This window comes from Nannospalax galili, unplaced genomic scaffold (genome assembly GCF_000622305.1).
Source record: "Nannospalax galili isolate Female #2095 unplaced genomic scaffold, S.galili_v1.0 scaffold158, whole genome shotgun sequence".
Classification (NCBI taxonomy): Eukaryota; Metazoa; Chordata; class Mammalia; order Rodentia; family Spalacidae; genus Nannospalax; species Nannospalax galili.
This window is the reverse complement of record NW_008345290.1, coordinates 10,236,783-10,252,155: the sequence shown is the minus strand read 5'-3', so window position 1 is coordinate 10,252,155 and position 15,373 is coordinate 10,236,783. Positions and strand designations below refer to the sequence as shown.

The following is a 15,373-nucleotide window of genomic DNA, read 5'->3' as shown; positions in this document are numbered from 1 at the left end:
CAGCCACACTTGGGAGGCTGAGGCTGGAGGACTGTCCTGCATGGGCTATAGTACCACCCTAGGACCGGCGGAGCGTGGGAGAGTTCTGCCCAGATCAGCCCAGCGCTCTCCCAAGCCAGGAGGTGCGGAATAAACGCGGGCACCACCCCTACAGGAGAAGCCCCCGCGCCTGCCGGGGCTCTTGGGCTGGGAACGTCCAAACAACGGCCGCCAACCGGAGGGAGCCCTGAGCAGGGGGCAGGGCGGCCGAGGAGCGCTGCCCAATGAGGAAGAGGCCCCGGCAGCCTTTAGGCGGAGGGCGGAGCGGAGGCGGTACAGACCAGCTAATCACAGGGGGCGGCTCACGTGGACAGCCAATCAGGGGGGGCACTCCCCCACCCCGCTGTGGGCAGCCGTCTTCCAGCACCCGGCTCGTTGGGGTCGGCTATCGCAGGCTTCTGGCAGACATGGCGAGCTCGGGCTGCGAGGACGGCGCGGGCCAGGAGGGGGAGACGTTCCTGTACTTCGCCTACGGCAGCAACCTTTTAACCGAAAGGATCCACTTCCGAAACCCCTCGGCCACGTTCTGCTGCGTGGCGCGTCTGCAGGTCAGTGCGGCCCCGCGGCTGACTGTTGTGCCCGAGGCCGGGAGCCGCGAGAGCGCGTGGGGAGAGCGGGTTACGTGCGGCTCTGCGGGAGTACGCCTGGACCCTCGGGTGGCGACACGGCGGGGCGAGGCCTGCATCTGGGGCTGCCCCTGTGCACCGCATTGACCGGGTGGGCTTTCCCACCAACCTGCAGGCATCGTCGCTGGTACTTCTGGGTCAAGAACCGAGCTGCTTTCCATTCTGTACCTTTGATAAGGGACTCGCCCCCCAGTACTGTAAAGCTCTGTTCACCCGTCTTTTCCTCCTGATTTGAGAGGTCCGGGTCCTGAGACCTGGAGTCCTGTCCCCTTAGGAACCACAGTGCTTAGTTAAGGCCGGTAGCTGGATGAACTTGAGCAGAGAGGATTAAACCTTTGGTAAACTATTGCTGTTGATCACAGCCCATTCGCTAATTCAGTCGATGTTCCTTTGATCCATCAGCATTGCTACTTTCAGAACTTTCCAGTCTGCAGTCTGCAACACCTTTGAACTAGACACGTGATCTCTGTCAGCCTTGTCAGAGTTCTTGGTTCGAAGCAAGAGAAACTGATTGATTAAAGAACCAAAGTGTTGTAAGGCTGTTAGAGCGCTCATGGGATGGCCCGAAAATCCAGTGTTACAGAGCTGACAAAACCAGCAGGCATAGGGAGTGGGGGCTTTTCAGACACCCGTGGAACAGCCAGCATCACAGGACAGGACAGCCCAGGGAACCACTGCTACACCGTTGCTGAACCAGTAAACTTGAATGAGGAGCTGGACCCTGCCTGCTGCTGAGCCACAGTCCTGCAATTCCTGAAACCCTGGTAATATGTCAGCCACCACCAGAGTGGAGTCCCTGAGGATCTTAAACAGTAACAGTAACTCTGGTCAGTGTGCAGATTGTCTAAGTCTCACCATGTTCCTCTGCCCCAACTGCAAGCCAATATGATAACAACTTCTGGCCTTTGAAGTTTCAAAAATGAGAGTCACACTCCGTCCTCCCTATCTGCAGACTTGTATATGATGGGAAGTGTCCCAGGTGGAGTTCAAACACTTATAGTCAAAGCATGGAAAAGAAACACCCAGCAAATGATTAGATTGTAGGTATGGTCAGCCTTTAAAAAGGAGACATGCAGCCGGGCATGGTGGTGCAGGCCTGTAGTCCCAGCACTTGGGAGGCAGAGGCAGGCAGAGCTCTGTGAGTTCAAGGCCAGGGTGGTCTACATAGTGAGTTCCAGGACTGCTGGGGCTGCAGGGAGACCCTGCTTCAAAAAGACAAAAAAAAGAGGGACATGCAAGATGCAACAGAATATATGACCGGAGGACCTGACCAGCATGCTCAAGAAAGCCCTCCTTGAAAACGTGACTTTTAAGCTGAGACCTGATGAAGAAGTGGAGAGTAAAGAATACAGAACAGCTTGTGCAAAGGACCCGAGGAAAGAGCTTGTTGTAGCCAGTGTGTCTAGAATCTAATGAGGAATATTTGGTAGAGGGACTGGAGAGATACAAAAGGGCCACATCCTAACAGAACCAGAGTCCAAATAAAAGACTTTGGGTGGTTTCTTGAGGGCAGAGAGAAGAATCTTTGCAGAATGGAAGCCAGTGATCAGATTTATATCTTTGAAAGCTCCCTCTGGTCACTATGCAAAGCAGGTTTGAAGGGGGGCAAGAGTGGGTATTAGAAGCCCAGTTAAGGAATATTTGCAACGTTCATAATGCCACTGTGAGGTGATAGGGTGGTGGCAGGGGAGGTAGATGACTTTGGACAACACCTAGAAGATAGCATCATTAATGCTTGGTGATTGAGTATGAAGGAAGGAGATACCAATTATGACTCAAGTTTTTGCACAACCAGGTAGATGATGGTATGGTGGTGATATTTACAGGTGTGGAGCATCAGGTTTGCAAGAGAAAATTCATAAGCTCACTTTGAACGTAATCCAGTTTAGGATGCTCCCTAGATAGCCAAGTGAACAGAAAATTATTAATGGTAGTAGCTGTGTGCTGGGCCCTGTTTTAAGTGCTTTTGAGACTCAGAGATGTGGGCTGATTTTTCAAGGTGACTGAAGCTTGAGATGGTGTTTGAAGCTGCTGGAGGGTGGTGAGACTATTCTAGGCACACTGCTGAATGACTAGCTCAAGGGGCCTAGGCTGAACCCCAAGAAATCCTGACATTTCAAGATGGAGGCGTGGAGGAGGCATTGGCAAAGGGAGGTGAGATCAGGGACAGCCTCAAATCAGAAAAAGGGGCCAGTAAAGAGAGGGTGGTTATTTGTGCCACAAGCAGCTGAAGCATGCAACAAGATAGGGAATGAAAATTATCCGTTGGGTGTAGAAACAGACTGCCAGTCCCTGGTGTGGGCTGTAACTCTGATCAAATCTGCTGATATCCTGCCAGGGATGCTTGATGCTGGAACATCCAGTATGCTACTTGAGGATCCTGATCACTTGGACCAGCCTTTCTCCTGAAATATCTAACAAGGTTTTTAGAAAACATAGGTGACAGGGATAAAGTATAAACCCAGAAAGGACCACAACATTGTCATCAAGTCCCTCTTTTTATTTTACTGTTAAGGAAATTAAGCCCTGGAGAGATGGAAAGACATTTTACCAGGCCAAACAAGTCAAGTACAAATGTGTGATCTCCCTCAGCACCCTCACCCCCTGATTGCCCATCACTGAGAGCAGCAACTAAACTAGAAATGTGGCTCTATTGTTTATTAGTTATGAGACCTTAGAGAAGTGGTGTAATCCTTCTAAGCTGTTGTTTTTCTGCTGTAAATAACATTGCTACAAGATAAAAGGAGATTGTCCACATAAAGTATAGCTGGTACATATAGCATCCCATAATTTTTCAGTAGGTATTAGCTGTTGTTATGGTAACTGAGAATAAATTGGTATAGTTCATGAAGATTAATGTTCATAAAAATGCCAGCTCCTTTAGGGCAGATATAATGATACAGGCAGGTGAGATACTCTACAGACATAAAAGTATGTTATAACTCCTGTGTAACCATCACCCAGCTTCTCTAAATAAAAATATCTGTGCGTGTAAGTAGATTGAGAAGTAGTTTGCAAAAAATGAAAGCTATTGTGTAGTATACGTGGTTGCAGGATCTTTTTCCTTAAGGCTTTTTTTTTTAAATGTTAAAATGCTTGTGTATCTTAATTTTTAAAGGAAAATAAGAAAAAATATAGTCCTTGAGATCTGGGTCTTGGTCTGTTTAACTTTGTATTCTCCACAGCTTCTTACACAAAAGAAATGCAAAATTTATTGACTGTTTTACTTTCATGGAAGTCAAGGTAAATCCTTTTTATTTTGAAGATGGAAATTCATGTTCAAATAGATATTGATCATTTTGCTTTGGTTTCTCTGCAGGACTTTAAGCTTGACTTTGGCAATTTCCAAGGCAAAACAAGTGAGAGGTGGCATGGAGGTATAGCTACCATTTTTCAAAGTCCTGGCGATGAAGTGTGGGGAGTGGTGTGGAAAATGAACAAAAGCAATTTAAGTTCTCTAGATGAGTACGTGGCTTCTAATTATAAGTTAAAGAAATAAGTAACTCAGAAAGTGGATTATATTGATATGCATTTGTGTATATGATGTAGACTTATTCTTTATACTTCAGAGTCATAGCTACAATAATGCGAGTTTATTGAAAAGTTTGGGAAGGCCACACAATTTGATTGAGATTGGGGCTATGTTTGTAATCTCTCATGTAAAAAAGAAATGGAAGCCCTTAATTTTTTTGTTCTATTTGTTTGTCTTCTATTAAAACTTCTGTTTCTAGTTTCATATTGTAAAAAAGGCATGAACATTTTTGTAATTGTTATATATTTTGTTGATTTTGAAAGCAAGTTGATTCAGGTTTTTAAAAATTCTTAGAGGTTTCAGTTGAATGAATCATAGGTAATTATAATTTGTACAAGCATTTAACAGCATAGCAGAACTGAAATTCTCAGAGTTGGGTGACAGAGTACTTAATACAAAGCGATCTGTCAGGCAAGAGTTGACCTTGAAAAGAACTTATTGTCTACCATGCCATGTTCAGCCTCCAGCTAGAGGAAGCAGTCCCCTCTGCTTTTCTCTAGGTGGATATTCTCTTGCTGTGGAATCCATGCTCTGTATTGTAAAGAACAATGCTTCAGGGGCTTAAAGATAGAAGCTAGCATATTGAACCATGTTTCAGATGGATAAATGCTTAGAGGTCTGCTTAGCAGTGCACCAAGTAGAGGTTCCCCCCAGTATTCAGAGGATATTGCTTTGATCTCTGAAAACATACCCAAATCTGCAGAGGTTCAAGTCCCATTTATAAATTGCATAATATTTGCATATAAATCTACCTGTACTGCTTATATCATCTCTAGGTTACTTTAGCGCAGTGTCAATGCTGTGTAAATATTGTTACACTGTTAACAACTTCCTATTAAGGGAATAAAGAAAAGAAAAAAATCTGTATATGTTTAGTTTAGACCTGATTTTTAAAAAATATTTTTAGGCTTTTTTGAGACAGGGTCTCCCTGTAGCCCCAGCTAGCCTGGAATTCACTATGTAGACCAGGCTGGCCTTGAACTCAGAGAGTTCTGATTGCCTCTGCCTCCCAAGTGCTGGGATTAAAAGCGTGCTCTACCACACCTGGCGATATATATATATATAGATAGATAGATAGATAGATAGATAGATAGATAGATAGATAGATAGATATAGATCTGGAGAGATGGCCCAGTGGCTAAAAGCACTAGTTTCTATCACCCACATGGTAGCTAACAACTGTCTGTAGCTCCAGTTCCAGGGTATCTGATGCCCTCTTCTGACCTTTGGGGACACTGCACTGTGTGGGTACACTTACACACATGGAGGCAAAACACTCATACACATAAAATAAAAATAAATAAATTTTTAAAAATTTAAAAAATTCAATCTTAAGGTTGGCTAAATTTACATTTACAGAACCTGTGAGCTTCTGGAGAGCTGACTACAGTATTAGGCCTCAGGCTTCCTAATTCAAACACGAAGAATATTTTTGCTATGCTAATGTTTATGAGTTCTATATTCCAAGCACACAGGGAGCAAATATGTCCATGTAGATTAATTTTTAATCCTTTACCTCAACTTGGTTAAGATATAAACCAAATTTTCTAAGTCTGTATGGCTAAAATATGGTTCTTGGTTTCAGGCAAGAAGGGGTTAAAAGTGGAGTATATGTTGTGATAGAAATCAAAGTTTCAACTCCAGAAGGGAAAGAAATAACCTGTCGAAGTTACCTGATGACAAATTATGAGAGTGCACCACCGTCACCACAGTATAAAAAGGTAAGCTACGTAAACTCTGGTGAACTTTCTACATTTTCATTGAGATAAACTAAAAAGCATCTCATTATGAGAAGGCTTTACGTATTTTAAATTCTGTATAAACATAGTTTTAATCAGACTGCTTTAATTATAAAAATGATAGTTATTTACTTAAAGGGAAATTTTTAAAAAATCTCTTTGACTAAGGTTCAATGGTAGAGTACGTTCCTAAGCTGAGCACCACAGAAAAACCATGCTCAAATTTATGTGTATTAATAGAACTATGCTTTTTAAAACTTTATTATAAAATGCTCAAAATTTCTGTAATTAAGAATTCCAGATCAGATGTGGTGGTGCACACCTTTAATCCCAGCACTCGGGAGGCAGAAGCAGATGGATCTCTGTGAGTTCCAGACCAGCCTTATCTACATAGTGAGTTCCAGGTCAGCTGGGGCTATAGGGAGACCCTGACTCAAAAAAACAACAACAAAAAAAAATTTCAAATGTGCATTTTCCTTTTTAAAGTAGAAATGCACACACGGTATTTTTAATATATATACTCTATATATGTGCTTTTTATTACATTTTTACTTATTATTTTTATTTTATGTGTATGTGTGTACTGCCTGCACATAGGTAACTGCACCTGTGTCGTGCGATGCCTGTGGAGGACAGAAGAGGCTGTCGGATCCCCTGGAACTGGAGTTACGGACAGTTGTTAGCTGCCATGTGGGTGCTGGGTTGTGAACCTGAGTCTTCTGCAAGAACAGTGTTCTTAACCGCTGAGCCATCTCTCCAGCCCCACTTTTTTATTTTTTTTAAAAAGAGATTTTATTATTTTTATGTGTATGAGTGTTTTGCCTGCATGCATGTATGCAAGTATACCGTAAGCATCCAGTGCCTGTACAGGCCAGAAGAGAGCGCCAGATCCCCTGGAACTGGAGTTACAAATAGTTGGTGCTGGAAACCCAACCTGGATTCTCTGCAAGTGTTCTTAACCCCTGAGCCATCTCTCCAGCCCAGTATCCATGTACTTTTATAACTGTTTTCCTCAATAGACAGTATCTCATGAAAAAGCTTCATTTTTAATGGGGAAAATGTATTTTCTTGTACTGAAATGTTTTCCATCCCTAAATGGACAGGGCACTGGACTATTATTTATTTATTGGGTTTTTTTTTTTTTTTTTTTTTTTGAAAACGGTGTCTCCCTATAGTCCCAGCTAGCCTAGAACTCACTATGTAGACCAGGCTGGCCTCAAACTCACAGAGATCCACCTGCCTCTGCCTCACAAGTGCTGGGATTAAAGTGTGCCACCACGCCCAGCTAGCACTGGACCTTTTAGAACCAGGGAACCCAGCCTTGCAAGCCAAAGACCCAAGTGGAATGAAGGCCCCATGTCCTTTGTTAGAAACCCTCACAGGCCCACTGGGGACTGGGCTGCTGTAGAGAGCAATATAGGTAGGTCCTGAGCCTCTGATATGGAGCCTAGAGTAAATAGCCTGGCAAGGATCTTGAAAGAGCTACGTAACAGTTGCCCCTTTGTTCTCTATGTCTAGTTCAGAGAAAAAGTAGACAGTGGGACTGAAATCCAGTCTGTTCCCTGTTTTACCTGCTTTCGAAGAATGTAGTTTTTCTTTAAATGTCATGTAAATTCTTACAAAAGAACCATTTTTGTATTAATATAAAAATATTTTAAACCACGTTATTGAGTAAAATTGATGTTCTCTGAAAGTGCTTCAAGAGGCTTTGAAAACGCCTGTATTTGCAAATCAGCTGGCTATGTTCAGATCTTGCTTTCAAATGATCTATTCTTTTTTAAAAAAAACTTTTTTTAAAAAAATTATTTATTATTTTTATTTTATGTGTATGAGTGTATTGCCTACATGTAGGTACGTGCACCCATGCTGTGCAATGCCCTCGGTCAGAAGAGGCTATTGGATCCTCTGGGACTGGAGTTACAGACAGTTATTAGCTGCCATGTGGATGCTGGAATCCAAACCTGGGTCTTCTGCAAGAACAACCAGTGTTCTTAACTGCTGAGCCATCTCTCCAGCTCCATGATCTATTCTTTAGTTATCTGAAACTAATATATGGGACATTTGCAGTACAAACAAAGCTATGGCATACATAATTATGCTCCTAACTTAAAGAGATTCTTTGTTTTAACTATTTCTAGGTTATTTGCATGGGTGCAAAAGAAAATGCTTTACCACTGGACTATCAAGAGAAGTTAAAAGCAATCGAACCAAATGACTACAAAGGAAAAATCTCAGAAGAAATGGAAAAAATTATCAAAAAGGGGGAGTCAAAACTGTGTAGGACATAACAGAACAGGGTGTTCTCTGCATGCTAGTATGAAGTATTTTTAATATTTGAGAACAGGAGTGTGGATAGTTCTGTATTTAATCTGTCAGTTTTCATCAGTGTGGTGAAGGATATCTCACTTGGGTGATTCCTTATTTTCAACTGTAAAATAAACTGAAACTGGGCTAGCAGTTAGATGATCAAAAGTGGGGTGTGAGACCCTACAGTGTTTGAGCAGTGCTGGGTGTGCGTCAGTGTGTGAGCAGTGCTGAGTGTGAGCAGTGCTGGGTGTGTGTCAGTGTGTGAGCAGTGATGGGTGTGTGAGTAGTGCTGGGTGTGCGTCTGTGTGAGCAGTGATGGGTGTGTGTCAGTGTGTGCACAGTGTTGAGTGTTCATCAGTCTGTGGGCAGTGCTGGGTGTGTGTCAGTCTGTGAGCAGTTCTAGGTGTGCGTCAGTCTGTGAGCAGTGCTGGGTGTGCGTCAGTCCGTGAGCAGTGCTGGGTATGTGTCAGTCTGTGAGCAGTGCTAGGTGTGTGTCTGTAAGCAGTGCTGAGTATGCGTAAGTCTGTGAGCAGTGCTGAGTGTGCGTCAGTCTGTGAGCAGTGCTGGGTGTGCGTCAGTCCGTGAGCAGTGCTGGGTATGTGTCAGTCTGTGAGCAGTGCTAGGTGTGTGTCTGTAAGCAGTGCTGAGTATGCGTAAGTCTGTGAGCAGTGCTGAGTGTGCGTCAGTCTGTGAGCAGTGCTGGGTGTGCGTCAGTCCGTGAGCAGTGCTGGGTATGTGTCAGTCTGTGAGCAGTGCTAGGTGTGTGTCTGTAAGCAGTGCTGAGTATGCGTAAGTCTGTGAGCAGTGCTGAGTGTGCGTCAGTCTGTGAGCAGTGCTGGGTGTGCGTCAGTCCGTGAGCAGTGCTGGGTATGTGTCAGTCTGTGAGCAGTGCTAGGTGTGTGTCTGTAAGCAGTGCTGAGTATGCGTAAGTCTGTGAGCAGTGCTGAGTGTGCGTCAGTCTGTGAGCAGTGCTGGGTGTGCGTCAGTCCGTGAGCAGTGCTGGGTATGTGTCAGTCTGTGAGCAGTGCTAGGTGTGTGTCTGTAAGCAGTGCTGAGTATGCGTAAGTCTGTGAGCAGTGCTGAGTGTGCGTCAGTCTGTGAGCAGTGCTGGGTGTGCGTCAGTCCGTGAGCAGTGCTGGGTATGTGTCAGTCTGTGAGCAGTGCTAGGTGTGTGTCTGTAAGCAGTGCTGAGTATGCGTAAGTCTGTGAGCAGTGCTGAGTGTGCGTCAGTCTGTGAGCAGTGCTGGGTGTGCGTCAGTCCGTGAGCAGTGCTGGGTATGTGTCAGTCTGTGAGCAGTGCTAGGTGTGTGTCTGTAAGCAGTGCTGAGTATGCGTAAGTCTGTGAGCAGTGCTGAGTGTGCGTCAGTCTGTGAGCAGTGCTGGGTGTGCGTCAGTCCGTGAGCAGTGCTGGGTATGTGTCAGTCTGTGAGCAGTGCTAGGTGTGTGTCTGTAAGCAGTGCTGAGTATGCGTAAGTCTGTGAGCAGTGCTGAGTGTGCGTCAGTCTGTGAGCAGTGCTGGGTGTGTGTCAGTCTGTGAGCAGTGCTGGGTGTGTGCTCCCCTTCTGTGGGCACTTAGCACTCCAATCCCAAGTTGATCCTCTGCATCTTGGTGCTCCATGACTTGCAGCCTACTGATAAATTGCTCTACTTGTCTCGTTTTTATTTGTTTTTAATCATCTTGTAGGAGTAAACAAACTACTGAGAGTTGGTGATCAGCATTTTAAAAATAGAAGGGTGCTCTTAGAGGAATAAATGTATTCGTGGTCCAACTATCTTCCCTTCCAAAGTACTCTTTTTCATTATGTTTGGCTCAAATCACAAGCATGGAACTGGCCTTGGCCATGTTGAGTTTATGTTAAAGGAGTGTTGTGGACTCTGGAGACAAACAGCCTGGGGTCCACAGTCAAGTGTTTTTTGTTTGTCGTGTGTGGTGGTGGTATTGGTGGTAGTGGTAGGCATTACTGGGGATTGAATTTTAAAGCCTCACAAATAGTGGGAAAGTCCTTTATCACCAAGCTGTTTCCTCAGGCCTCTTTATACTTTATTTGGAGATAGGGTCTCCCTAAGTTACTCAGGCTGGCCTTGCACCTGTGATCCCCCTGCCTCAGTCTCTCGAGTAGCCTGTGCTACTAGACCCAGCTTAGTTTTTACTTTTGCAATTTTGAGATTTGAGCTTATTTGATTCTCTGATCCTTAGTTTCGTCACCTACGTAATGAGGATAATCCAACACCTATGAGTAAATAAATGTAATAAACACGTCGAAACCTGGCACTCAGGTATTAGCATTCATTATTGAATTTTTGGATTGCATTTCTTTTGTTTTTTGAGACAGAGGCTCACTATGTAACCCAGAATGGTCTGGAACTTGAGATCCTCCTCAGCCTTCCTAGAGCTAGAATTAGAGGTATGCACCATCAAGTCTACCAGTAGTTTGGGTCTTTTAACAACAATACAACTATGTCCTAGATTGAAAATAAAATTGCTATTATTATTATTTGAAGGGAAGTCTTTGGAAAGTACCAGCCCCTCTCCCAGAAAGAAAGAAGGCAGGCGCACTGTGAGCTGAAACTGCTGACTGTCCTGAAAAGAGATGGCCCTGATATCCTGGGGTGCGAATAGAACAGTAGCTCTGGAATTAAACAGCCAGCCCTGGAGTACTCCTGTCACCAGACAGGAAAGGGAACTTGACAACTCTGTGAAACCAGAACCCTTGGAAAGGATCGGTGCAGCTCCCATTTGCTAGCCCCAGTTGTTCCCACAAGTGAAAGCAGAAAAAAATAAATTTGCTTAAAAACAAAACTTAGAGCTGGAGCGAGAACTCAGTTGCTAAAGTGTCTGATGCACAAACATGAAAACCCAAGTTAAATCCTCAGAACACCTGTTTTAAAAACCAAAAGCCACATGTGGTGGTACAAGCTTATAATCCCAGTTCTGGGAGGCAGAGACAGGTAGATCCCTGGGCTTGCCTGTTCTCTAGTGATAGGAGCAAGAAAGGGACAGCCTGGTCTACTTGGAGATTCCAAGCCGGTGAAAGACCCTGTTTCAAGAAAAGATGGATAGCTCCTGAGGAATGGCACCTGGGGTGGTCCTCTGGCCTCTGTGTACACACCCCCACCACACATAGATGAACATGCACATACAGAACTTATCTCAAGGGCTTTAAAATGTCAGTTATCAAAAATAACTTAGCCAGGCAGAGGAATATGCGCTTGTAGTCCTAGTACTCAGAGGCTGAGGTAGAAGGATTGCTTGAGTCCATGAGCCTAAGACCAACCTAAGCAATATAATGAGACCTCATCTCAAAAACAAAACAGAGAAAACCTACAGCAATTTAAAATAAGGCTGTGTGGAGACTTGGACTTCTGAGGAGGTGGAATACATGTGTTTTTCTCTAAGCCCTAGTTAAGTACAATTAAAATCCCTACATACTATTTATGTAACAAACCAGGGCAAGACTGAAATGTAGAGAGATGGCAGAGATCTTGGTAAGGGCCTCAAGATCCAAGGCACCAACCAGTGCTAAATTCCCTGTTTTCCTTTTGCTCAGGCTTACAGCTGAAGATAGTACTTCAGAAGCACCAAAAAGCATGTGTTTGCATGCATGTACACAAACATGCACAGCCTGTTCTCTAGTGATAGGAGCAAGAAAGGGATAACCTAGCAATGCAACACATTTAGAGAGTAAACACTGCAGTTATGCCATAGAAAAGCATAGCAGACTCCAACCTCCATGCATGCCCCAGAGATCCAGAGGAGAGCCTAGATTTTCAATACACTAGGCCATAATGAGACACCCTATAACCTCTTTTCTATCACCACTGTAGTGTCAGAAAGACAGGGAAGGCACCTACTGGCAGCAACTAACCACCTCTCCTCAGTTAGTCATTGGAACCATGGGGCAGCCTGGACTTAAACCCCATCCAGCACTTTTGCTGGAGTGATTTCAGAGTGAGCCAGCTGAGAAAGATTTAAATAAATCTAGTCTCCTAACAGTCTCCAGAATGCCCTGGTTTCAATTGACGATCATATGCCAAGAGCCTGGAAAAAGTAAAACTAGGTGATAAAGGCAATCCATAAGTGCCACAGTGAGGTGACAGGTGCATTAGAATTATCTGTTACAGATCTCAAATGACCATCAGTAATAATCAGCTAGCTCAGTTGGTTAGTGTGCAGTACTTAGAATGGCAAGGTCATGGGTTTGATTTCCCCACAGGCCAGTGTTATATAGACCACTGTACCTGCAAATGTTTCCAACATACTTCAGACAACAAAATGAGATTCCTGAACCAAAACTCAAGTGTCAAAATGCCTTTCACTTACTACAGTGACTTAGTAAAACAGCCATTATTAAAATTCTTCACTGAGCAACAGGATCATGTTTGAAACAAATGATAATGTAAAAAGCCCCAGTAAGACAAGCTAGATCCAAATGACAATTTTAGTATTGAAAAATATCGTTGAAATTTAAAAACTCAATGAATGAGCTCACCAGCAGAACAGAAGCAACAGAAGAAAGAGCTAATGAACAGATTTGGGTTGATTAGAAATACTCAGTAGAAATTATTTAGTATGAAAAACAGAGAAAATAGACTGGAGGCCAAAACAACAAAAAGCCAGGAGATTCAGAGGCTGTGTGACTTGTGACAGAGAGCTAACTTTATGTCATGAGAGAAGCAGGAGTAGAGGGCAGGCTGAAGGAGTACCCAGAGAAATAGTGGCTAAAACATGCAGAGGTTTGCAAAGAACAGGGAAACTGATTGAGCTCCAAATAACCCAAAGAAATGCATACCCAAACACATCATAGAGTCTGAGAAAGACAAAACTTCTTGCAAGTAGTGAGAAATAACACTTGTAGAGAAAAAACAATTTGAATGATACTGGAGTTCTCATCAGAGTCATGGAGGCCAAAAGAAAGCACATTTTTCAAAAGCTGCTGAATAAAACACACTCAGAATCTCTGAGAATAAGGGGACAATCAAGCCATCTAAAATAAAGGGAAATTTTATATATATCCGGCAATCCTGCCTAAGGGAATGATGAAAATAAAAGAAATAGAAGGCAGAAGCTTAGCACATGAGAAAGGTAAGATCATGGCGAGCAAATACAAGGATAAGTGTGATAGACATCTCAGTTTCCTAAATGATACTTGATGGTTGAAGCAAAAACTAACACTACCTGCCACGGCCCTAAAATATAAAGAGAATGTTTAAGGGAAAAAGTAAAGAAGATAAGATTTTGACCTTTCATACTTTATCTGAATGTGTAAAATTATACCAGTAGAGCAATCATTCAAAACCATAGACTGCTGGACATGGTGGCGCACAACTTTAATCCCAGTACTGAGGGCAGAAGCAGGTGGAGCTTTGTGAGTTCAAGGCCAACCTGATCTACATATATGCTGAGTTCCAGGCTATCTAAGGCTACATGGTGATAGCGCCCCTGCTTCTCTTTCAAAGGATTTACTCAAAACAATGTTCCTGTAATCTGTGAGAAAACAAGACAAAGATAATATAAATAAAAGTAAACACAGATGAGCATATGTCGCTCAAGTTCCCTCTGGGTCTCCTGCGCTATTAAGCAAGCCATATAACGTACCTTTATGTGCATTTATTTATTAACTTACAAAGGAATGAGTACCCAGTGCCTAGCCCCATGCCACGGCTCAGAGCCCACCATATCAGACTGCACCATGCCCATAGTTACCGCTAGCATTCACTCATGCCTCAGGGGCCAGCAATCTCATCCCAGGTCCATAAGAGTCAGGACATTCTGTCCTTGAGCTGCTGCACGGCTGTATGTTCCCCACACCATGCTCGCTGCCATGCATGCTACCCATGGCTTATGGCTTCCATCCCAAGATGGCTCCCAGCCGCCCTTCCTTAGTCCATGCTCTGTGGCAGGCCCCGCCCCTTGGAGGAACTAGCCAATTGGGAGACACTCCAACCCTTTCCTCCACTCTTACAATCTTCCCGCCCATCTTCCCCTAAGATCCCTGAGCCTTGGAGGGGGTGACAGATGTAGGGCAATCTCTCTTGTATCATGGCAAGATAGTGGCTTCTTGGGCCTCCCCATTAGTCATCTTTAGGCCATGGCCACTGATCTATCTCAGTGGTGTTTCTTCTACTATAAAGACAAATGGAAGGAAGTAGACACATTTAAACAAACATGAATGTAAATACAAATGCCTAGAAGAATCCCAGTAGGTGTACTATACTCATTAAACTGTATACTCATGATGGCTTCTCCACTAGGGCCTGTAGCCTATCTTGATGCAAGGCGTGGCCTGGTCTACAGCACCAGATGTGTGTTCCATCCCTAGGAGCGGGCCTTATCCAATTAGAAATTTGTCAGTTGCATGTGTGTTGGTTGAGCCATTATTACACTTGCAGGTATTTCTTGGCAGGTCCATAGTGTGAAGCACGTGGGGTTCATCGTTGAGTAGAATTGTAGGGGATCCTTTCTTCCCCAGCCATCCACATCAATGTGAACATCATCCATCCAGTGGCACGGAGTTTTTTGGCTTAGTCTCAGTTCCACCTCTTCTTCTTTTCCCAGGCTCACAACATGCAGTGTCTTCAGCAACATGGCCTTACCAACCTTTCTAGTGTAAAACCGACATTAATGGCAATAGCCTTGGTGAATTGGAGGACCTCTAGGATCACTCTCTGACTGACAGCTCATAGAGGGGAACCCACCCCTGGTACTGTAGATTTTCTTAACAGTTGTAGAATTTGGGAGTCTCTGTCCTCATCTTACCCAACCTAAATAAAATTCCCTAAATAAAACTCCCAAGAATCTTACAGCTATAGCTGGCCTTTGCTTCTTCAGGTATCTTTCAAGTGGGTTTCACATCTGTAAAACATACAAAGGAAGTTTGACATTATATATTAAATCAATCATAGACAAGGTTTCACACAGCATGGAAAGGATTTGTCCATTCATATTAACTGTTTTCTCCATAGAACCTTGTTAGGTACCATTGCACAGGTATGAGGCATTAATTTGGTTAGCTCTTTACCATTTTTAGTTATCCCTTTGGATTCTTTTATTCTTGATACACCTACAGGTGTTTGCTCCAGTTGCCTGACCCTGCACTGGGCGAAGGAGGCAGGGGGCTTCCCCTGTTCCC

The 15,373-nt window shown here is 43.9% G+C and overlaps 1 protein-coding gene across 2 annotated transcripts; it reads left to right on the top strand.

Moving 5' to 3' along the window:
* Positions 1-341: 341 nt before the first annotated feature.
* On the top strand, positions 342-10,513 carry Ggct (gamma-glutamylcyclotransferase). 2 transcript variants are annotated; one of them, XM_008841541.3, is made up of 4 exons: positions 346-587; positions 3,985-4,130; positions 5,783-5,918; positions 8,075-10,513. In XM_008841541.3, the coding sequence occupies exons 1-4, from the start codon at positions 447-449 to the stop codon at positions 8,222-8,224; spliced, it is 573 nt and encodes a 190-aa protein (XP_008839763.1). In that variant the 5' UTR covers positions 346-446; the 3' UTR covers positions 8,225-10,513. The 2 variants fall into 2 exon arrangements, with proteins under 2 accessions (XP_008839764.1, XP_008839763.1); XM_008841542.3 differs by lacking the exon at positions 5,783-5,918 and having other exon boundaries at positions 342-587; positions 8,075-8,132.
* Positions 10,514-15,373: the final 4,860 nt, after the last annotated feature.

What these genes read in the sequence shown, in the direction of transcription:
- Ggct (XM_008841541.3), top strand. Translation starts at nt 447, where the DNA reads ATGGCGAGCTCGGGCTGCGAGGACGGCGCGGGCCAGGAGGGGGAGACG. An exon ending in AATTTAAGTTCTCTAGATGA is followed by an intron (nt 4,131 to 5,782) that starts GTACGTGGCTTC and finishes TCTTGGTTTCAG; the next exon opens with GCAAGAAGGGGTTAAAAGTG. An exon ending in CGTCACCACAGTATAAAAAG is followed by an intron (nt 5,919 to 8,074) that starts GTAAGCTACGTA and finishes AACTATTTCTAG; the next exon opens with GTTATTTGCATGGGTGCAAA.